The sequence below is a fragment of the Aptenodytes patagonicus genome, chromosome 1 (genome assembly GCF_965638725.1).
Source record: "Aptenodytes patagonicus chromosome 1, bAptPat1.pri.cur, whole genome shotgun sequence".
Taxonomy (NCBI): Eukaryota; Metazoa; Chordata; class Aves; order Sphenisciformes; family Spheniscidae; genus Aptenodytes; species Aptenodytes patagonicus.
This window is the reverse complement of record NC_134949.1, coordinates 28,458,108-28,482,802: the sequence shown is the minus strand read 5'-3', so window position 1 is coordinate 28,482,802 and position 24,695 is coordinate 28,458,108. Positions and strand designations below refer to the sequence as shown.

The 24,695-nt window shown below is 37.9% G+C and overlaps 1 protein-coding gene across 1 annotated transcript in view; it reads right to left on the bottom strand.

Annotated features, from left to right (window-relative positions):
• The window catches only part of TFEC (transcription factor EC), a 95,297-nt gene that overhangs the window by 34,500 nt on the left and 36,102 nt on the right, over positions 1-24,695 (bottom strand). The window contains exons 2-3 of the mRNA XM_076328646.1: positions 2,455-2,706; positions 293-388 (exon numbers count right to left, since the gene is read on the bottom strand). Coding sequence (XP_076184761.1) covers positions 293-388; positions 2,455-2,706 — 348 coding nt within the window. The remainder of the gene's footprint in view (positions 1-292; positions 389-2,454; positions 2,707-24,695) is intronic.

Genomic DNA, 24,695 nt, shown 5'->3' with positions numbered 1-24,695 from the left:
ACTCCTCATATCCATAGTCCTGCATGGGAATTAGTACCTCCAATGGGTTATGCACCGGACCTGGTGCTGGGCTAGAACCCCCAGTGCTATTCAGACCATTTAAAACAGCTGTGTCCCACCACACTGGAACCCTTTCCTGTAATATTTCTTGACAAAAAGACAAGCAACTGAAGAGAAATAAGAATAATCCACTGATAGTACTGCTTTAGCCTCTGAAGTGTGACACGTGCTTGAATGACTCAATGAAATTCTCTATTATAAACAGCAAGATGGAATTCCACAAAATACTTACAGTTCTTTGCATTAGTAGAGGAGTTTCAGAACAACCTATCCCTTCATCATTAAAACTTGATTCCATATTGATTATGTCTTCAATCACCTCTTCCATCTGATAAAATAGTATTTTAAGACCAATCACTAAAAATAATAATGGAAACAATGCTATTCTGAAAATACAGAGGAAATAATTTTGAGTATTTAATACGTCAATAAAACTGAATTTCAGAAGTTTATATCTTAAAATTCAAATAATTCAAGCACTTTTACACAGTATTCACACTTTTTGCTTCTTGTGAAAACAGTTTTTGTGGTTTAGCAAGTTAGTTCTTTCCTCCCAAACACCAGCCCATTCCCCTTTTTTAACCCCTTATTGCAACACCAAGATCAGATGACAGGAGTGCATTGCTAAGTTGTAACTGTGATCTGTCACCTTCATCAAATGTGTCATATCCACAGTGTATTGTTGCATTGGTGCAGGAAGGCTGAAAGGAACCTGTGGTTCTGCAAGAGCATGAGTCACTCAAGATTTGGTGTTACACACTACTCTCAAGATTCAGCAGGCAGAGGTTTGTGTTGTGTTTGGCAGTACACTGCATGCTTCTCCAGCCAGCCTTCTGGGCCCGCTTTTGTTCTAATCTGGATCAAAAGCTACCGAAGCAGATGGAATAGCTAATTAATTACTTGGGATGAAACAGTGAATTCTTTGCAGACGTATATAGACATACGTAGATTTGGACACGGTACAGCATGAGTTTTCAATGGTAATTTTGGTCTGATTCCATTCACAAAATAACTTTGGGAAAGATCCCGTGATGAACCTGTCACTGTTAACTCTACCGTCTGCAGGAGCAGTTGACTCATGCTCTGAGGCTTTTCAAGCAGCTCTTGGGAGCTGTCTGAAGAGCTGTAGCTGAAGGAAATGTAGAGGGTCCTGTGCAAAGAAATAAAGTATCACACAGGCCAGGGACCTTTCAACACAGACTTCTAGGCCACGTGGCCCAGCACAGCTCATACGTGCACTCCTCTCCCTGTCCAAAAACCAGGCGTGTGCTGTCTGAGGACTTGTGCCCAGACTTATTTAGGAAAGTGCTGTCTGGGCCAAAAGGATGCCAGGAAATGCCAGCGATTAGACAATATGAATGAATACAGTTCAGTGCACCAACCTGTGTGTTGGCTCTGTATTATTTACTAATATGGTACTAGGGCAGGCACCAGTTGTTCCTGGTCAGATACCCAAAGTGCCTGAGAGCGGCTCCTGCATGCTGCGCTTGCCAGCACAGAGGTGACCACAGAGGCCTCCACAAAGGCCATCTAAAACAATCTTTGCAGACTAGTGGCTCCAGTAATCCATAACCCTGACATAAAATATCAGTTGTCAATGCAGAAGGAATGGAGGGGTCCCAGATGAGCTCTCCAGGAAGCGTTGGATTTATTTTTTTCATTTTCCTCATGCTTAGCTGTATAACATCCAAATGCTCAAATGGGTGACAGTGTATTGTTCTGCTAAAGCCCAAGATATGATACAGCATCTCCATTTCTTATTTCTGTAGGAATTCTCCTTTTGCCTAATAAACACTCTCTCTTGAAATCTATTGAAGTATTAAAGGGCATAATGATCTACATCTCACACTGGCTGAGAATCTGACATTGTATAATAGCTGTACCTCTACTAAAATCAATGGTGGCACTAAAGTTAGCATATCTAGGCCAATTTACCCAAGATAACCTATATGTAGATATATCAGCTAACTGAAAATGAATGAGCGATTCTTTCAGTTATGTCTTTAAGGTAATCAGTATTTAACTCTGTTATGCAGATAGGATAATACTTTTAGACAGGAATAACTCTCATCTGGAAAAAAAAATGTTTTGCATTGCAAAGTACATATTCAAAAAACATACAGCAATATATGACACATAGATAAAAAGATGCAACAGTACATTTTAACTGGCAGTAATTTAGAAGCCTGATCATGCAATAAGCTATTCACAGGCATTCAAGGGAATCTCTCATGCAATCCAAAAGGATTCAGGGAGCAAGTGCTGCAACTGAAGGCCCCATGAAAGTAAAGAAAGTCATCTCTTGCCCACTACCAATACAATGTGGGTCATGTAACATTTTTCTAGAAGTATGCAAAGCCCATTTCCCCATTCCTTTCGCCAGCCCAGCCCTACCGCATTTTCATGTTCTCCTCCAAGGGCCAGAAGCTTGGTAACGGGGCTTTCTGGTGTGCCAATATCGCTGACGGGAGGCATGTGTCCGTTTCTCAAAATGGAGGTCACTCCCGTGGGCTGGATTGTGTGGGAGTGGGAGAGGGAGAGCGTCTGGCTGGACAGCTTGGTATCAAGGGTCAGATACTGCTTCACCTGGTGCCTCTGGCTTTGCTGTATGTGGTATCTAGACTGATTTTCCAAGTGTGTTTGTACCTGAGAAGGAATGGAAATAATTGCTAAAGTTTCAAGTTACTGGTACCAGTATTTGCCCATATGTTCACTTAAAAAACTTCAAAACAATAGATTTAGCTTTAATAACACTTGGATAGATTTATTATTAACTTTAAATATTTTTTTCAGTTTTGCACCCTTACACATTTCTTATTTGTGTACTATTTTCCCCTAACACAGCTAATAAACCTTCTGAATAACTATCAAAGAAAAATAGAATTAGAAAAGATAAACATGATCCTGAGAAAAGACCAGAAGTATGCTACACATTTTTCTCTTCTCATTTAAGAATGACCTCTGTTGAAATCACTGATCATTACAATTAAATCCACAAATATATATGTACTCTAAAATTAATATCACAGTGTATTTACTCTTTGGTACTTGAAAGAGTAAATAAATGTATAAAGAAAAACATAATCCAACCAACTTCAAGTAATAACAGCAGCAGACATTCACTCATACCTAAATCCACATTTGGCTCACCTTGTAATAAGTACAGCCAGTTAAATGAGGCATTGCTGCACTTTTGGGAAAAAAAAAAAGGGGGGGTCCAAGCTATAGTCCTGGATGACTGTTCACTATCCTCAAACTGCACAGTCTTCTTGAAGTGCCTCTTGAGGAAAGACCACTTTTTGAGTTGGTAGGACTTTATAAACTGAGTGGTCATGCCAAAATGGCTAAGACTTTGGGCCATCCTTTGATTACAGAGATTGACAGTTGCTACTTCAAACAGCTCCCATTTCAGATCAATGTCACATTCCTGCAATTTAACTACCAGAGGAGCACTGCATACACAAACCTTACTGTCATTTCAGCCCTGTGGCTTTCTCCTCTTCCTATGGCATGACTGGTCACAAATTTCTTGTAATAAATTTTTCTCAAGTGGCCTCTGTGTAAGCATGATTAATATTTGTTAAATAATAGCAGGACTTGCTTTGTAGCCCTTTTTTCTCAAAAAAAATTTCAGTCATTTAAACAAACTTCTTTTTAATTCCCCTAACATATATAAGCAGAGATAAATAGCCCATAAAAGGGGTTTGCATTTAAATTAGCTATATTTTTGTACAATATTGCAGTACCTACTTTATTTTTAATCATGTTATGGTGGCATGTCTAGAATTATTTTAATTATGTTTCTTTAAACTAATTTTCTAGTCATATAAAAAAGATTAAGCCATGCAGTAATGAATATAATATTAATTATTTTGATGTAAGCCTTAAAGTTATTAAATAATATTCCATTAAAATATTGATATAAAATTTTAAATACACTGTTTAGGTTTTCCCCTATTTTATGTTAGGAAGGTATGCATCCCATGTAAGGTCTTAAAAATGACAAGTGTATTTGGGATTTACTTAAATCATGATAGCACTTGTCTTAACGGAGTTCTTTGTGTTAGTTTTAGAAAGTGTATAATGTACTGTTAATTTAAGCTCTGATTTATCATGTGTAAGGATACATGTAAAACCATCCCAAATCATTCAGATTCTTATGCATCTATTTACTCCTTCAGCTTCAGCTCATATTGAAAGTTAGACACTCAAGCAGTTTCTTAAATTGGAATCCAAACACAGAATCTACTGCATGCCAGTTTAACAAGAGTATTGATCTTGGGTGAAATGCAATGTGCTGAGGGAAAGAAAATATGTCCCATTGTATGGCCAGAGCAGGGATTTGCTGTGCACCCTTGTTTGCTGCTGCTGTTTCAGAAGCACCCACAGACACTTTGTGCTTGTGCTGGACTCTAGGGTCATTGAATGAATCCATGCAAAGTGACTACTACCCTGACCCTTGCAGTGCCTAAACTGATGAAGATCTCTTTCCAGCAATGCAGAGCACTGCAATCAACACCTTTGAAGGCACAGCTTCTTTGCATGGCATAAATGGGAGTGGGATCAGTGCATAGGCTACAAATGCATCTACCATCTACCGCATTTCAGCCCAGCTGCTTTTTTCTCTTAAATGAAGCTGATGATCACTCTGTAATGAGCAACGAATTGTTGTCTTAGAAATTCTACAGGCCTACCTGAAGCACGAAATCCAGAATATCAAATATCTTCAAATTAAATGGGAAACATAAGAAATTTGCAGTGTCTGAAGTCTATACTACCTTGTTTCAAAGTTTGTTCTTAATAAGGAATTTTAGTAAGGAAGTGGGTTCTGCCACAAGAAGATTGCTGAAAAGCCAATGGCTTGCTTTTTGCTTTCTCTGGATTTCAGATTGTTCATGGCAGACTGAAACTTCTGTGCAGCCCCATTTCCTAGTGAACTACCACAGGGCCATCCCACCAGGGTGGGGGGAGGATCTGTGAAAGACAATCAGCTAGCTGCTGACTAAGTTAAAAATCGAGTTTATCAGGAGTGCTTATTTTGTATGATATTCTTTCAGTGCTTATATCCTGTCAGTACTGCCCTGAACTTCCACAAATAGGAAAAGAATTTAAAGCTTCTCTGATGGGATCTGTTGCTATGCTTTTGCAAACCTCTCCATCCCCTTTACTGTGCCAGTTGCAGTCATTACAAAGCAGAACCACTGAGGTTAAAAAGGGATCTATGCCCTGATTTTCAAAAAGTACCTAAAGTTGCAATCTCTGATCATCTTTATATATCTAAATAAGTCTTAGAAGTCAATGCTAATAACAAGAAGTAAAGCACTTTTGAAAGTCAAACCACTGTGTAAAGACAAAGCAGAATTGGACCCTTATTTTTACATTCATACTGCTAGCGTATAATAAATGGAGAAAAAGTCATGCTATTCCAAAGGAATACTAAGATTGCAAAGTCAAGCTCTCAAAAATTAGAAATGACAGTTAAAACTGCCCTGTAATACGTGTGAAATAAGAGCAGAAACTCAAAACTTAATAATTTAAATTTAACGATAAAACCAATAGTCAAGTGTCAAATACCAAGTATGATTGGTTTATTCTCCACTGGGACGCTGGATGAGTTTTATTATCTTATATCAGTATTATTAAGCTCAGTTTAGGTTTTCTAAAAATTTTAGATTAAACAAACTCTTTTAAAAAACTATTCCTGTAATTACAAACTTTAAACATTGACTTGATTTTGAGCTTCTTTTCAATGGTGGCTAAGTACTGGCGCAGGTTGCCCAGAGAGGTTGTGGAATCTCCATCCTTGGAGATTTTCAAAATTTGACTGGACAAGGCCCTGAGCACCTGAGAAAGCAAAAGACATCTAGAAATAGCCAGGGAAATTTGAATTGGTAGTCTAAATATTGAAAATCTGGATAATATTTTTTAACTCTGGGAAAAAAATGGTATCAGGTTAGGGGTTCAGTGAAATAAATGCAAAAAGAAAAATAACTGGAAGGTCACTCCTACATATAAGAAATCCCACAAGTAAAACAGCCCAGAGCAACATGCACTTAGCTGCTTAGAGACCTTGACCATGTGCATATCTTAGATCCATTAGATAAGGTTCTTCTACAGAAAATTGAAAAAATAAAAAAGATTTTTAGAGTAGAAGCATCCTTATTTCACCCAATAACCCCAGTATGGTATCCTCTAGCAGTGTTGGGAGACTAATTTTCTAATTCCTCATCTTTTGAGGAGTTCCCATAATCTGTGAGAACATTTTATCAGAGACTATGTGAAATTTTAAGGTGAGGGTATGTGAATCCCTACAGTCTAGGAGTCCTCCCATATATAAAATCATTAAAGCTTCTTTGGACCAAGGACCTGCAATGTTGATGCTGACACACCCTTTACTGCCACAACAGTCCGAATATAGGGTTACCTTTTTTTTTTCCTCTCTCTGGGCCAATGAATATTTAATCATTTGTTTAAAGCAGAACAGCTTTAAAGGAAGACTCTGAGATGGTTTTCAGGGTAGAGCATCCAAAAACCTGGCGGCTCCATGGAATCTGGGTTCTCGTCTCTGACACAAATTAAGCAGTGTGATTTGATAAAGCATATTTTCTAGCTCTCAGCAGATCGTTTTCTACTAAATGTCTCTCTGCCTTCCTATTTTTTTGTGAAATGGATGACCTTGCTCGTTGATATGCCTGATTTCTGGGAATCCCTAGCAGAAATAGGCACCCAGCAACCACCTGACGATCCAGATCCTGGCTCAGACAAGCCTCAGACACAGCCCAGGACTTAGTGTTTTCCTACTGGCACACCTGCTCTAGCTCTTGGTATAGTCAGTGACCTGACCCTTCCTGTCAAGTGCTCCTGAAGTTATATAGACTCTTTCGACTGTTGTGTGTGCAAGGTGTAACAAGGTGACAAATTTGTGCAGATGAAGTGCTGGTTCTCCTCCCAGGCGTTCTCTTGCAGCGGCTGTGGCCATGTACTTTAAATGCTAATTATTTCAGGTTATTTGAGGAGTGAAGGACAGCATAAAGTTGAACCATAAATAGATTATCCGCTCCCTCCTAGGCACTGCTTTTGTCTATTATCTGGCTTTCCTAATCATAGTAAAATTAAAGCCTATGCAGGACCAGAAACATCAAGCATGCAGGCAGCCAAAGGCATCCAGCCCAAACTCAAATATTATAATTCCACCAGAACAAAGCTAGAACAGAAATGAACACTTTGAGATGGATTATGTAATCCAGAAAAGAACCCAATGCACATGTAACTGACTGTACCTATTTCTATTTTATATCTCACTGACAAGCCAGTTCTGAGAACAAGAACATAACAGCCTTTCAGAATGACAGATGCATATTCAAACTTCTTCAATTGCTCTTTCTAATTTGAGCACACATCATCATGTTGTAAAACTGTGGTAGAGTTGTGTAACATCTTTTCCTACATTCACGCTAATTTTACTTTCACTTCTAATATATTGCACAATGGTGTAACTAGGCTTTCAGTAGTTTATTTACATAAACTATTTTACTTCCACATTTGCTGATGAGATTTTTTTTCCATTAATAAAAGAATACCTAGCATGCCAAAAGTAAGAAAGAGGGCATATTTAGGGGACCTAAAGGAGGTATGAACAATGTCAATGATATTCCAGTAGGTAGCAGTGCTACATCTTGTGTTGGTATTCCACTAAGGGCAAGCAGGTGATACCTGTAGTCCCAGGCTGCTTAGCCCAACATCAGTCCTGGGAGAAATAATAGGAAAACTGAAAAGAGATTCAATTAATAAATTATTAAAAGATAGGAATATAATTAATGCTAGTCAACATAGTTCTGTGCAAAATAAGCCTTATCAAACAAATCTACTTCTGTTCTTTGATGAGATTTCAAGTTAGGTTGCCAAAGGTAACGATGTAGGTATAATACACTTCAACTTTTGTGTGCCTTTTGACTTAGTATCATTCAATATTCTAATTAAAAACTACACAATATCAATAAAGCATGTTTTAACTGGATTAAGAATTGGCTAATGAACATGCATAAGAAAGTAATCAGCAAAGGCTCGGCATTAGAAAGAGGGGCTCTTCAGTCTTGTACTACTAATGTTTCCATCAGCGATTTGGGACTAATGAAAAATAAAACCGACTAAAAAGAATAAATATTTTTTAGAGTAGTGATCCCATTGAAAGAAAATGTGTTCCCAGTCAGCCAAATACACATCTGCATATGCTGGAAGAAGAAATACAGGATGCAATAATGGAGAAAACTGAATGGAGAAAACACTGGAAGCAATGAGTCTGTAAAGAATTTGGGGTTGTAACAAATCAGCAACTCAGCAGGAGTGTCCAGGGGATGTTATAGCAAGAAAGGGAAAATGGCATAAAGGAAGTAGTGAATAGGAGCCTGGCTTTACTCTGTTTTTATTTATGGCTCGGGAGAGATCAATAATGGAATCCTAAAAATATTTCTACCCTAAACATTTTTAAAACACTGTTGAAAAAATTGAAAGGATGCAGAAAACAACTATGGAAGTAATTGAAGACCGAGAAAAGGGTGCTTCAATGAAAGTTTAAAGAAACTCAGCTATGTTCTTGTTGTCAAATTGAGATTTGTGAAATTTGTGGGAGATGCTGAATGTGACAGGGTCTTTCAGCTAGCACAGAAAACATGGCAAGAGCCCCTGGCCACAAGCTGATGTTAGGCAAGTTCATATCGGAAATTATGTGAATAAACAGTGAAATACTCAAAAGGAAATGCTCTAACTGCTGTTTTCTTCAAACTAAGGGTTGATGACTTTCTGGAAGAGATGCATTAGCCAAATCCAAGATATACTTTTTTCAAACACATTCTTGGACTCAAAGCTGAGTACTAGGATAATAACTGAATGGAATACAAAAGCTGTGATTTTAGAGGAATTAGAATGAGTGGTCTAACAGCCCTTTATGTGTTTAAATTTTATGGATTTTTGGATCTGAGAACTGGCTATTATAATAGCAACTTTTTCTTTGATTCACTCTGAATTTAATAAATGTTTAAATCTCTGCTACAAAATAGTATGCTTAAATATGGTCATAGTATACTGGACAGAACTCAGTAGACTTCATTACAGTTTGCCATTTATGCTGGATGTTCCAGTGTTTTTAATAGCTTTTGAAGTAAAATTTCTCACCCTGATGGGATCGCATCATTTATCATTATTCCTGAACGCAACACCTCTCTGAAACTGTTTGAGTTATGGGGCTTCATGTTCTTTTCAGCCACTGTACCAGAAAATAAGCATCTAATTATGAACTTTTTAATTATTAAAATGTTCTGTAAGTACCCAAAAAGTCTAATTCCTTTTTAAGATAAGAAACACAGTCACAACACAGACTATTTTAGCTCTATTTCTGAGGACTTTCAAATGGATTTTAAGGGTTAGGAAAAAAAGCATTTTTAGTGATGAAATAATCCTTTTTAACTTCTATTACAAATGAACATCAGTTGTTTGTTTGTCCTGCTCTTTCTATTAAACTTTTTAAGAAAAGTGTATTTGTGAAATTATTTCATAATAAAATGAAATTTCAATTTGACTTAGCAATTATACACTTCTGTTCTATCTTAAAAACTATCACCAAATAATGTAGCTGTTCACTTTAATGTTTGGTTTGTAAAAGTGTGTGTGATTATGTCAATTAATTACTTAAGCTAAACACAGTAATTAATTTTTAAATTTGAATATTTTTCTTATTGAAAGTTTGATCTGACTAGATGAGACCTTCTCCATTAATATGCATGAGGAGATAATACAAAGCAAAAGACATCCAGTCTGGCAACTCACAGCTGTGTGTAGTTGATGCCTTATAGTAGCTTTCAAGTTAAGAAAAAATTCTCATGTGACTCTAATGCACTATTTTTCATCTTATTTCACCTTTGACATCATATTCATCAGGAACTTGTGAATGTTCTTTCAAGGGTGAAGAGACTGAAGAAGAAACATTTTAGAGTTCTTTGACAAAGGCCATGTCTTCAACAATGACTACAGCTTCTGTATTTTGGTATCTCAATGTCTAAACATAGCTGGTAATTATAAACGTGGGGTAGGATGGAAGCAATCGGAAATTCTCCATCACACTGCCAACCATTATGAAAACCGAGAGGAATGTGGGAGTGAAAGAACTGCAGAGACTGCAAAAACCAGTGCTGGGTAAGGAAACTTTCTCTGCACAGCATAGGCAGCAGAACGGCGTTTCTCTCAGGGAGAGAAAGGCAGCAGAGCTCTCAGGGCTGTGGCTATTAGAGGCTAGATCTTACAGCTGGCCATTTCTTGTCAAACACCCGTGCAGACGCAGGGATTTTGATAGCATTTCCCCATTGTGGTATTCTCTAGCACTCACTGAGCATTGATGGAGCTCAGTCCTTTCAGGTATTCCTCCGTGCTAACCTTCTTGTGCAATCAGAAATGAGTTGGGGGAAGCCAACTACCTGCACTGAGCAGCTACAGAGACATTATCAAAGCAAGCACTTCCATTTGCACCGCTATACCTGAGACACTCTTGGCTTCTTAATTGAACTCCTGCAGTTAAGGTACACACAGCTCTGATGGCTCCTTATCCATCACCAGCTTGACTTCTGAAGAAAGGATCCCTAAGGTCTTAAGGCCAGCTTGTCATGTTTTAAAATAACAATGAGTCTCGATGACTTTGTGGTCTTCACTGGCAGAAAAGACTCAAGTTTTTAACATTGCCCTATAAAAACAGCCTATAAAGTTAAGCAAAGCAAACGACAGGAAGTATTTTTACAAAACTATCCCTTTGATTTAAGTTAGAATTTAAGCTGAAAATCTAAACTGTGAAGAAAACCAACCACTACAGTTAATAGGCCACACAAGCATAACAATGGACCACAATTAAATTATGAAACCCCGGCTAATATCCTTACTTTGACTCTGCACAGTGACCCTGTCCATGCTCTCATTGATTCGTGAGATCTGTGAATATAATAAATCTTTACTGTTCCAGTTCCTCTTTATTGCTGGTGTTATTAAAGGACAGCAAATGTGACTCTTGCATTTGAAGAATGGAAAGAAACTTTTTGTACGGCTAGCTATGTTTAAAGAGCTAGGTCCTGATACCTTTACTTAACTACTTGTCTCTATCTCCAGAAGTCATTCAAATTAGGTCAGTGAATAAGATGCTATTAAATGGAAAAGAGGGTATCACACAGGTATTCAAGGAAAATCAGTTTTTAATATGGAAAGTACAATCATCTGGTTTTTAGTTAAAAATCATCTGCTAATGAACTTCCACCAGTGCAATTTGTTCGGTCCTTGTAGAAGAAACAAAATAACAGCATTAAAAGTTCTTCTGTATTTGTCAACTGCAACAACTAACACAGATCCATAAAAATTACAGTTATAGCAGCATGGGAAATCCGTAACTAGAATGATGTATTATTTTCAGAGATTCAAGATTTTCTGACAAATACCGTATGTCAAAAAGAAATCTACTCCAAAATATAGGATTCATATAACACAGGCTGATATAGGGATCAGGATTAATGAAAATGCTTGCAGACATGAAATTTTATATTTTAATGTCAGCATTTTTAACTATTTAACTTCAGATGAAAGCACTCAGAAAAGACAAAAGATGACTGTATTATGAAGATCCATATAGTCTATTTTGTTATCCATAGGTAAAGTCTGGAATATAGGTCTAACATTGGAGAGAACCAGTCGGTGTGTGTACTACCTTTATGTGTAGATGAGAAAGTCAGGTGGCTGAACTTCAAAATGAGTGAACCGAAAGAAGAAAGATCACTGGTGTGATGGCTACCTTAGTAAATTCCTGAATAGTTTCAAAAGACTCTGATTTGTTCTTTGATTTCTAATTGTTTTCATGTGACAACTATCATTTCTCACTTGTATCTCACTTTAAAGGTTAAGGGAACTCAGAGAGTAGTCAGCCTTAAACAGTGTGAAGAGGGAGTATGAAGTAATAAGTTTCTTATTGTGTGCTACACATTTTTTCTCCCACATTTTGCTCCCCAGGTGAGCAGACACTGTATCATTTGAGATGCAATGATGGCAGTAATATCCCTCCTGTTCAGTTACAGACAGCAAAACAATCCTAGAAGCTAGATCTGAAAAGTGTATTTTCCTGGTATGTAAGGATATGGATACCAAATATAATGTGGAAAACGGTACTGATGGTAAAATTGTAAGAGGAGAAAACAGTACTTTGGCATTTGAGTATGCTGATATTTCTGAGGGAGGGGTATGTCTTTTTGTCCTTACTTCTTCATTCCATTGGACAAGTAGTGTTTGCACACAAATAATAACATTTATAATGTGCTTTCCAATAACTTTGTCATGTTTTGGCAGCACAAGCTAAAGCAGAAAAAGACAAAACCTGAACACAGTAAGCTTACCTCTGGTGTGCTATTCTTCAAAAAAAAAGAGTAAGTACAAAAGGATGAAACCACTGGTTTTGCCTATTTCTAATATGAAAGATTCATGACTGTATGCCAAGGGGACTACATCAACTTTCCCAAAAAAGTGAAACCCATTGGTTGAAAAGTATGATCAGTTTGTTAAAAGTGGTAACAATTTCACCACCAGATGTCAGCACTGCTTACTACTAACCCCTTTTTGTGTGTTTCAGTCCTCCTTCATTTTGAAAACAAACTGTACTGAGGTATGCACACCCCAGCCCATCCACTGCAAGAACAGAGGAAACAAAGCTGGTGGCATAAGGTGGTTTGGTGAGGTAGTCGCATCAGGGAGGCTAATCTGTTGGACAAGTTATTTTAAGTCTGTGAAGGGTTATAGCTTCTGTACAGACACAGACAAAACCAGCTTCAGCCTAGGAAATGTGCTTTCTATTGCTTTCCTCAGTCTCCGAATGATAAAGAGGGCAAGGGGGGAAGCTTTCAAAGTAGGCATCTTAGGTTCAGCTTCACAACATGATTTTTGTGAAATCAAGGCAGCAACATCATTTTAAGCCAGCTTAGGATCTGGCCACAAAGTGTGCTTTCATACAAGGGGAGCAGGTTGGGTTAACTGACAGCAGTAGGTGATGTTTCTGTCAAAAACAGGAATGGCACATCAAGGATAGCTATATGAGAAAAAAGTAACAAAAAATATTTCATATCAGTTGTTAAGAGCATTTTTTTAAATCCACCTGGTCCATTTTGTGTTAAAATATGTTTTGCATGTTTGAGTCTGAAAAGATGCTTTTCAGCCTAACACCGATGAATATCTACTAAAGAGGAGAAGGGAAGTGGAGAATTCATTCAGGGAACACTTACAGAGTGCAGGCTCCAAACACGTTTTGCTGTACTCTGCAGCTGACTGGAAATCTCACAAAAATAGCATAAACGGTACTTTCAGTACTGAACTGGGCAAGCAGTCTTGCCTTTTGACATGTATTTAAACTAATCTTAGTTCACAACATGTTCCATTCAGCAGTAACTCAATTAGCCAAAAAAAAAAAAAAAAGAGAAGATATTAATACCATTTCTAATGTACAACAGATCAAAATTCAGTTCCTTTTATAATTACTTAAATTCTGAAATCAGCCTTTAAAAACCTTTAGAACAAGAACTGCTGTAAAAACACCATAAATAGAATCAGAAGGCAGCCTAGCAGAAACAAGTACATGTCCTTTGGTGTCAGGGTTGTACTTCACAGCATTTCCATTTCAATTCAGGTACAACAAACATTTGCTCACGTAGTAGACACTACAGAATAGGAGCTGGAGGAGTGATATTAGGGTAAGCTCAAACTATTCAACAGTTTTCAGCCAATATCCACTAAATAAAAACGTTAATTAACAAAAGATGATTGATTTTACTGGGATTAATCAAGAGGAACTCCCACTTAGTTTAAATGAGAGTTCTGTGTGAATATGGAATTAAAGATTACTACTGGTAAGTCATTATTAAGAGCATTAATTATAAGCTGTATTGTACAGAACAAGTCTTTCAAATGCAATGGTCCTAATGTGGAAAGGAATGTACAAGTTAAAAATAAGTTGTTAGAATTGCCTAGAAAAATGATTGTCATAGCTGCGTATCTGTGTGAAATCTTTCTGCCCCCAAAATTATGTTTTTTAGTTGAAAGTAAGAATATTTAATAATGATAACAGTATTTTAAAGTCTTCAGTATTTTGCCACAGAACTTTCAGCAGGAAAACATGTCACAGTGTTTGTACTGCAACAAAGTGGTATGAATGTTAATGCTAAGATTTAGTGAGTTTATTAGTATTAACAAATTTATTTAATTATCAAGTGAGTTAATTAGCATTTATCAGCATAATCAGTAGGCCATGTTATGGAAAGAAGGCAAACGGTAGTCTCTTTGGTCTGCCTTAAGAAGATGGCAGATAAAACTGTGATTCTGTCACCCACGCAAAATAAAGTAAGAGCCGATCAGCCTGATATTCATCACACAGTTAAAGTGCAGAAACATTGGTTTGCCAGCATAGTTACCTACCGGCAGTGGCTGGATTTCTATCAGTTTTATCACTTCTACAAAACAGCATCGCCCCAGAGCCCAGGTACCTGAACACAGCACAGCAAACAAGAAAAGACCAGTACAAATCTGGCCATGAATAATGTCTGTCGCTCTTTGTGTATATCCAGTTGGTTCGAGGGAGAGAAAGGAGAAGTGGTTCATAAGGGTATTTCCTTAACTCTGGCTGGAATTTCAGTTAAAGAAGAAGAAATGATACAACACTTTTAAGGAAAGTAACTTCCTATCTGTGTCTTAAATGCATTATTAACTGAGGAACAGATGTTGAAAGAAATCAATAGCATAATAGTATGGCCATGTTAGCAGTTTCCTTCAATCGTTCTGTCAGTCTGTCACCACTGTTGCCGTTCAAAAGGCCACAAAGCCTAAACACAGAGGCGGAACTCTTCCTATTACAGTCTTTCATTATTATAATCTAGAATGAGATAATTATCTTCAACATCAAACACTAGGGTTATGCTCAACCCTGTTCACAGTCCCAGTTTATTCAGCACTGTTTCAAAGCAGTTTAACACCACAATTTACTGAGATTTACTGGGGCTCATTACCTTTTCCTTAGCTATATGCAGAGCATATATGTAAGATGGTTACATTTTGGTAACACTCTTATTTTTCTCAGTCAAGTCCAGATTTTATCCTTACATTGGTGGCCCTCAGGACCATCCCACTGAATTAATGGATGCATAACTGCTTGCCAGAGTGGGGAAGGCTTTCTTACAGAAAACTGACAGAAAGGACAGCATAGGTAAATGTGGCCTCAGACTGTAGCTGTGCTGGTCTCTGAGCTGTTTGTTTGCCTTGTCCCTGCTTCTTTGACCACAGCTGCACGAGTGCACAGCTCACTGTTACAGTCAGGATGGTCTCTATAATGGGCAAAGGTATCCTTCCCTAAAGATTACAAAATCTCACTACCTGAAGTGCAGAATTCCTGCTGTCCCTCCCCACAGCTGGATCTCCAGCAGAAGAATTTAGCTTGTCACATTAATCCATGAGTCTCCAGCCCAGCTAAAGGTAACCCACATTTTCAATTCCTGAAGCAAGATTTTAATGTGGACTACTAAAGTTTCATTTTCGCCTCCAAAGGTTCACTTTACGTTATTGTAGATTTTCTCTCTCCAAAAACATTTATACTGCAGTTGAATTGAAATTTACATTTGACAAGGTAAGTGAAAAGGTCCTTTTCAATTATATCACCAACCCCCTTTTCTCTTGCACGAAGGTCTCCATAAACCTCGAATGAGAAACTAGGCATAGCAGTATCAATGGAGAATACTCAAGTCACCTGAGATTTGCAGATGGCATTATCCTCCTATTTGCTGGAAAGCTTTGAGGCAGTGTTCAGAGTAGTGGGAAGAGCAGGAAATGCTGACTCAGGATGAATAGGCGCAAAATGAGAACTGGGTTTAATACGATTACAAAAGAGGAAAACACTATGACTAAGAAAAATTAGAAAAGTTAGACCAACTGGCTAGATTAGGCTGATAATGTAAGTAGAAAAAATTAGGGCTCGATAAAAAGCGGTCAGAAGACTAAGCAATGGAAAGAACATGTTCAGTTTCTATTTAGAAGGTATTTTGGGTATCCCTCTATTCCTAGCCAGAATACTTGAAAGCAAAAATAAAGATCTTCACCAAGAAAATAGGTAGAATAAAACTGTGAAGGAAAAGAAAGATGAATCTGCCATCATAATGAAAACTAAACAACCTTAAAAGAAGAAAAGGAAAACCAAGGTAAGGCAAGTACACAAGCCAGGAAGTAGACAAAATAATAACAACCAGAGAATGCTGGAACATAATAATAATAAGAAGAAATTTAGACCCAATTCCAGTTTTCTAGTGGATAGTTTACTTAGGTGCCAAGTCTAAAACTGGCCATGGCAGTAAGCAGCACAAAGCAGTACTGCCATAATAAACATAAAGGATTGGATTTCCCAGTTTGGCACAAGAAAATGTCCTGGGTGTTTATGTAGAAGAAATGTTTAATTATTAAACAAAACAAAGAAATAGAATGTGTTCAACATAAAAACAAGCTTGGATGCAGAAAATCCTGATTAGCTCACTTTCTGTATTTGCACAGAACACAGGGTCCCCATGTTACACCTGAAGGTGAAGAGATGACAGGACTACATCAGCCAGAAAGTCCTTTGCCAGCATGGGCTGGGGATCATACAAAAGACTACCAACAAAACAAGAAACAGTGATGCTGCCAGCAGAGTTTTTGATCACCTTATGTATCCAAAGTAGATCTGGTTGTTTTGTTGCTAGGGTTTTCTTCAAGATGGCAAATTTTGGACCAGACAGTGAATAGGCAGGCAAATAATCTAAAGCTTTAACTGCTTCATTAAAGCAAATCCCAGTCTATCTTCCCTCATAAACAAGAAGGCAGTACCAGCAGTATGGTTACACTGTTTAGAGGATGTACACAGAAACTTACTTGAAATAGATTTTATGTCAAAGTATGCGAGGTGTGTGTCCACTGTGCAAAAACTGCCATGGATGGGAGGGGAAAGGTGTCTCATGGAAGAGCAGCCCTGAGCAACATGTAATTTGGTTACTAACCATACTTCAGATACTGAGAAGTGAGCGACCTGGGATTTTTTTTGGCTGAGGATTTGGTAAAAACCACAGAAAACTCCATAGTAAACATTTCTTCTCTCAGTTCCAGTATACAGATCTCAATTTCAGTGTACGGGGTGTCCAGTAGTCCTAGGATTTAGACTTCAAGAATAAGTGTGTGTTACAAGAGAGATGAACGTGGATCTTAGTTTCCTAAGCCTATCTTTAAAGCCCACCATCTGGGAGGTCTGGTATAAGACACCCTGGGATTCCCTTGATGTGACAGATATAGAAAAAGGTCTTTGCATAGAAGCAAGGCCAGTTAAAATGATTCATGGTACCAGTGACTGCTGTACAGTAAAATTCTAAGTCTTTTTACTGTAGGCTTCAGATATGGACACCGTCTCTGAGGAAAATGTGTGGAGGGTAAGCAAAAAAGAAAGGCTGGTAAGAAGGTGAAAACAGAGGATTACAGCAAGAAGTGGCCTGCACAGCAGTAGGAAATAGAAGTCTACATATAAGCCTTCACATATATATAGAGAGATCTATATCTATGATATAGAGATCATTCACATTCTAATCAATGGCATGAATTCCAGATTCTGTTTTACAGCTGTACAATAAAATCAATCAGTATTAAAATAGAGTATACAGAGTATTGCAGATTAGAAAAAAAAAGGGACCTTTTGGAGTTGTGACTTTCTCTACTAGTGATCAATGGAAGTTGAAGGCCACATCTCCATCCTCCCAAGTCCGAACTCAGTAGCTTTAACAACACAGTGAAGACAGGTGGTGGACACAAAAGCAGTAGTTGATTTGAGGTAGGGTGAAGAAATAAATGCATTTAACAAATATTAATTCTCAAGAATCACTTGGTTCCTTCCATTTTTCTGTTCCTCTAGAACTTTTTGTGGTTGCATAGTTTTTGATTCTACAGTTAAATAGTTTTTATTTAACCTACTTATTTCCAATTCCCAAATTTCCCCTTAGCTAAGTAGGAGCTTACTTTGTCTCTACTTACTTCCATCTCATGGGGGGGTGAAAGTGGGGGAATTGTTTGTTTTTGTTTAATCACTGCTTATTGGTACAAGAATGTCTTTATCCTTGCTAATACCTTTCTAGGCCCTGATCCTGCAACTGCCTACACTTTTCCCATTTTATCCTATGAAGGGCTTTCACTGATTTCAGGGAAATACTCACATGGACAATTGCTTGTAGGACTGAAGCTTTAAGCAGTAATTGTCAAGGGCATCCTGCATTAGTGAGCTATGAAAAAAGTCCTTAAGAAGTATACCACGCTTTGGTTGTGTGACAAAGAAGTCATATTTTATGCCTATTTACATTACTGAGAATTGATCATAACATTTTGACTAGCCAAAGGACATGTATGTCTTGGAAGAAGCAAGATGACAAGCTGGCATTTCTTGGCTTAAGTTAACATTCTTTAATCACCAGACCATGCTGTGGCTCCACTACACTGGGTTCTTCCTGAATGCAGCAAAACAGTGATGCCATTCATAGGAAAATCACTCTTTCCACAACACTTGCCAGTAATTTAAATTACAGTGGATCGGTACTCAGGAGTTCTGTGTATTCAGTCCCTGCCTTGTTACATTTTCCCTGCATGGGCTTGAGCAAAACATTTAATCTATTTTCCTTGATAAATATGAATAATAATATTTATTTATCACTATTATTATATCTTTTTCATTTTGGAAAACCTTTGGGGCAAGGATTATTTCAGTCCCATTGGGACAATGGCACCACCTCTTCACTGGGACCTTCAGTTGAAACATCTCTTCTTCTACTACTACTACTACTACTACTACTACTAAAATAATAATAATAATCCCTTACTTATTCCCAGTAAAAAATCAGACTACGCAATTTTATTTTTCAAGATAAGACATACAGCTTTGAAACTAAATATAAAAATTCAGTCTTTTCTCTTGTACGATAACCAATTAATCCCTGTTAGTAGACTGGTAGTTTATGGACAAGACTAGACATGCAAGTATTTTCTTACCAGTACAAGATTTATTCTCCCAGAGTTCCTATAACAGCATATTAGAAAATGAATTGTTACATCACACAAAAATTCACCGCAGCCTAAGTTGCTTTTTTTTTTTAACTAGTGAAATATGTTTGCTCTAATATGCTTACAATGTAAACACCCATGCAGGGTATTTTTTCATCTATAAGGGCTTGGCAAGAGTATATAAAAGTCTGGATATACCTTCTCGTTTTGTCCTTTTATTGATAGAACTTGATGTTTCTATCCTTAACTAGAAATGACTTGCCCACTCATGTTTATGCAAAACAGATTTTTTGGAAGAGAAAAAAAAGAGGTACTGTAACATCAGAAGGAAACATCAAAGGACGAGTGGCAACATCTTAAGGCTTTTATCAAAGTAGTGAGAGAATGCATTAAAGCAACAATATATGTAGCTTACAAATGATAGGACTATCAAATTCAACAGTATGTCTGATGAACACAGAGGACATGTTTTTACATGTATTCTTTGTTTTAAAAGAAAGAATCAAACAGTGGTTTTGCTTTCAAAACTATGAGAGAAATATAAAGAAATTTAGACTCGGGTCTTTAGGTTGTGTCAATCAATGCAGCTGCAGTGGAGTCAAAGGCAGCCAAACCCACTTACACCTGATGACAAGTTATACTTTTATATTTTTTGAAGTCATTGTCTTCAGCAACAAAAAAATATATATTTCAGGCTTTTTAGTCCTCTCCACTTTTGTACCTATATGAGAGCTGCGGAACGGAGTACTGGGATCTGACCGAATAAGAAGTGTAGACAGTTCTAGTAGCTCAGAACAAGTCTCTTATGAAGTGGTGGAGCGTGTCCCCAAAATATCGTTCTGTCAACCCTGCTTCCCAAAAGTATTTCAAGAATCTCTAAGTTGGCTTCACTTATTAGGAAAACGTTATTCGTTGTTTCTTATTTAACCCTAAAACTTGCATTTAAAAAGCTTTGTTTATACAAGTAACAGAACCACCACCATGCGAAAAACTCCAGAACTGAATGAATTATACACAGTCTCACCTCAACCCCAACCCCAACCCCTGTGTGGAGCACAGCTGCCTGTCTGTTCAAATTTATGGCTTTTGTAGCCTGCCGTAGGAAAAAATACAGATTATGAATCTACCCCAGGAAGACATGGCTGTCTCCCAGTCCCTGCAGTAGTAGTTGGCTACGAGTCCCAGCTAACCCCAGACCCAGACACCGCGACTTGTGGTCCCAGCAAGTCCACCGACTGCTCCTGATATTTCACTAATGCTCACTGCCATTAATATGCAAAAAGGCTTCATACGTTGGGGGATAAAAATCATTCACCAGTTTTACAACTAAAATAACTGGGAGTTCATATAAAGCTAGTTCAGATAGAACTGGGATTAAAACCTATTTCTGTTATACCTCTGTGTGTGTATATTTTTTTAAAACCTAGTCTCAGCCACAGTGTCATACTGAAGATTTAGAAGTAAGCCTGCCCCTCATAGCAGCAAGACAACATATAGAGAGGCATGGGAACAATTGATTTCCATAATAAGAGATCTGGCCATTTAGTTCATGAGAAGAGTACATGTAAAAAAATGTTCTGGGTCTAGTTCTTGCAAATTATTCCTGCTGGATCATTATTACAGCAGTTATGTTTTCTGGAACCATTGAACCCTCGACAAAAAGGACGAGGAAGAGATAACAAATGTTCAGCATCACTATACTCCCTCTGCATGTCTGCTTCATCCCCCAGTGATGTGCTGTGAGTGTGTTGCTCTGTGTAGGGTGATGTAGGGATGCTAAGCAGCTGCTTTCTATCGATTTGCAGCTCTTACAACATGTTCTGTGAATCTGCAGGCTGTAAGTTCACAGGCAGCTGCTAATCCATGTGGAGGTGAAAAGCAATGGATAAAAATTAGCATAGGGACTTGGAAATAATGGACAGAATCACAAACCTCAACTGCTGGAGTTTTATTGCAAAGCACAGAATAGAAAAAAAATCTGATGATTCGTCTTTACTGTGTCATTTTTATTTGCTTTTGAATATGGGCACTCTCTTTTTCAGTATAGGATGTGACAGAGTGTCAGCTCCTAGGAAGAAAATTAACTCTATCCCAGCCGAAACCAGGACACAGAGCTAGGGTGTATTTGAGGCTGACAGCAATGCCTGTATGGCCAGAGAGCAGAAGACTTTATTGGGGCAGGAAGCCAAAATTCAGAAAGTCGTTATTATTCTTGAAAGTATAACTAAATCTCATGGGAAAACCAGTACATTTGCTTATATGCATCAGGTCCCCAGACTGATTAATGCTCACTACAGCAGAGATTTATGGATCTTTCTTTCTAATAGCTCTTCCATGAGCCCAATACAAGATGATTTTTGCACATCCTAACTCTCTCATCAGAAGCTCTCCACCCATTTACACTACTTCAAAATGTCAGCAGGCCAAAGCTGTCCATTAAACCCTATTATTATTTATTAATCACATTATAGCAGCACAGAGAAGCAGTGGTAGAGCACAAGCAAGGAATGAAATGGGGTTCCAGCCCATCATCACCACTTATATCTACCTCCCGCCATCTTGGCAGCCCAGCACCTGCAAGCCGTTTGATCCATGCAGCTGCAGTGTATGGACACTCAGTAGCCATGTCGCTCCTAAGAGCCTGTAATACATCAGAAAACCCTCATGCTATACATTTCACAAACTCAGAACAAAATTTCAGGCTCTGCCCCACATCGCAGTTTGCTCAGGAGGCACAATCAGCCAATAGTTATAACGACCAGCTTTACAATGTGGCAGATTTCCTGCTTTTTGAACATGACTGGAAATTTTTGAGCTCCTGGAGTGCAACTCTGATTTTGAAATAAACGCTGAAAGTCTTGTTTCTGTAATAGTGGTAAAAAATCCAATATATAAAAACCTCTTTGTTAAAACTGAGGAAGTCAAAAAGGCTGAGAAATTTGACAAACACCCATTTCTGTCTCTCTATCGGAGCACTTGATTAGGATCCTGCAGATTTATGAAAGAAGTAATAATAAATACAGCTCTGAACTAACAAGAAAGAGAGCAGGAACAAGAGATTGGGAATACACATTCAGTGCCTATTAATTGCCTTGCTATATGGTCCTCCGTGCTTGTGGGAAGTCGTGTTTTAGAAACATTCATGGACATATCCAGCAGAGAGCATGATACTATTTTCAGTAGGCTTACTCATACACCTGCAACAGCTAATGAAATAATGTCAACTTTTTATGAATATTCAGAGTGCTTTTGTTAATAAAAAAGAAGGCACTATAATAGCCAGCCATTATGTAGGCTGGCACCAACTGTTCAACTTTTCTAACAGAAAAAAATAATTGTGTGTGAATTGTATTGCTCATGAAAGTGAGACAGATGTAGGAAGAAGGCAGGCAGACACCGCAAACACTTGCATCCCACCTCAGGCTCCACCTGGAACACCAGTTATTCAATTACTGGGGTTTAGCTCTACAGTCCACACAACCTTATGCAGCGTTTGCACAATAGGACTACGTGGCTAAGGACTAGTTAACATATGCAGACAATTTTTCAAAACTACAGCACGTTTGTAGACCTGCATCTTTCAATGTAGGAATTCTGAAACAATAGCACTCGATAGGATCGACACCAAAAAAAATAATGCTGTCCATTTATGGGCTAGTTTAGATCCAAAATGTTATGTAAAGTTTTACATTCCCACAACAAGTATATCAACAGGGATACGGTTTCCAAATGTATCTAAGAGGTATGGTAAACATACAAAGGCACAGTGACTCCCACTTAAGCATGACTCCTATTCTTCTAGAGAAAGCAGAGTGGATAAGCTGCTGTTTATGAAAAAGACTGTCTCTGGCAGTCTCACTTGCCCTGCAAAGGGTGGTTTTCATTTTTAGATGCAGGAATTCTGAATTCAGCTACATAAAGGGATGTAGATATCATACAGCTAGGCAGGCAGTGCCTAACTTGAAGACATCTGTTACTCCTTTCCACCTCCCTCCTCCCTTCCAAACGAGAGGTCTGTCCCTGAGCACAGAGCAAAGGCAGACAGACATACATTTAGAGCATTCAGAAGATGAATTTTTTTTTTTTTCTAATTGGATCTTACACACTTATCAGAATTCCTCCTCATGACTGAGTGAATTGAATTAAATTGCAATAACATAATTATGTAATATTCTATTCATACAAAAAAAATCTAATAAACAATTCTCTATAAATCAAAGTGTCTATTATTATTGGTGAGTTTGTCTCTTATTCTGACTTTTTCCACAAATATTCTTCCTGTACAGGCCCTCTTTTCACATCCACCTCTACCACGGTGCTGGTAACAGATGCCCCAACAGGCGATGACGAATCTGTAGGGCAGGTCAACACAACTCGCCTTTACCCAACCGTAAAAGAGAAAATCTCCTTCCCATCTTTCTGTTCAGTAAAGAATGAGTAAATGAAATTATAAACTTAAATGGTAATTTGTAGACAGTATATATATAATATACAAATACATATGTATGTATTTCTGTTTCTCATACATGCCTTCCTATAGATGGGCAAACACACAGGGAGCTTTTAAAGCAGAAAAAAAGACTTGTGGTTTATCTCAAAACTCTCCATGCACTTGACTTTCTCATCTTATTATATTAATTAATCTTCTTGGCTTCAACATGTATTTTTTATATCCTGAAATGAAAAAGTCAGGTCTATTATGATTACTGATATTTCTAAATTAGCTTTCCCCTCAAACTGAGACAAAAGTCTGCTTTCTTTGTGTGCTTCAAATTATGAGCTTGGTTCCCTGCTCAATCTCACCATTTTTCCATCAGTAGCACTCTGTAGACAACAAAAGCTCTCTCAGAGTGGAGCAGGAGGAGTCAGCCCTACTAATCAGTCCATGATCACAACTAAGAAAACTGCAAAACACAGCTTTAATGAGCATGAGACATATCTAAATAAACCACACCCAAATACCTGAAGTAAGTACATAGAGCCACTAACTCCTCATGCAGTCAAAACTTTGAGGTGGGTCAAGCACTATTTAAATTCCTACCCAGTGAAAACAAGATGCAAAAACTTCAAGAGCTGCTTCGACAACCCTAATGAACAAACTGAACAGATCACAATGGGAATGAGATTTTCTTCTCCATTGTGGAATTTCACAGGATGCAAGCATACTGTTAGTCTTCAGCATGTGTTATACACAGGGCAGGACACTGGCTGACACATGGAACTAACAATCCTGACAACACTTCGTAGAATCATAGAATCATAGAATCATAGAATCATAGAATGGTTTGGGTTGGAGGGGACCTTTAAAGGTCATCCAGTCCAAACCCCCTGCAATGAGCAGGGACATCTTCAACTAAATCAGGTTGCTCAGAGCCCCCTCCAACCTGACCTTGAATGTTTCCAGGGATGGGGCATCCACCACCTCTCTGGTGGTGTTCCAGTGTTTCACCACCCTCAGCATAAAAAATTTCTTCCATATATTTAGTCTCAATCTACCCTCTTTTAGTTTAAAACCATTCCCCCTT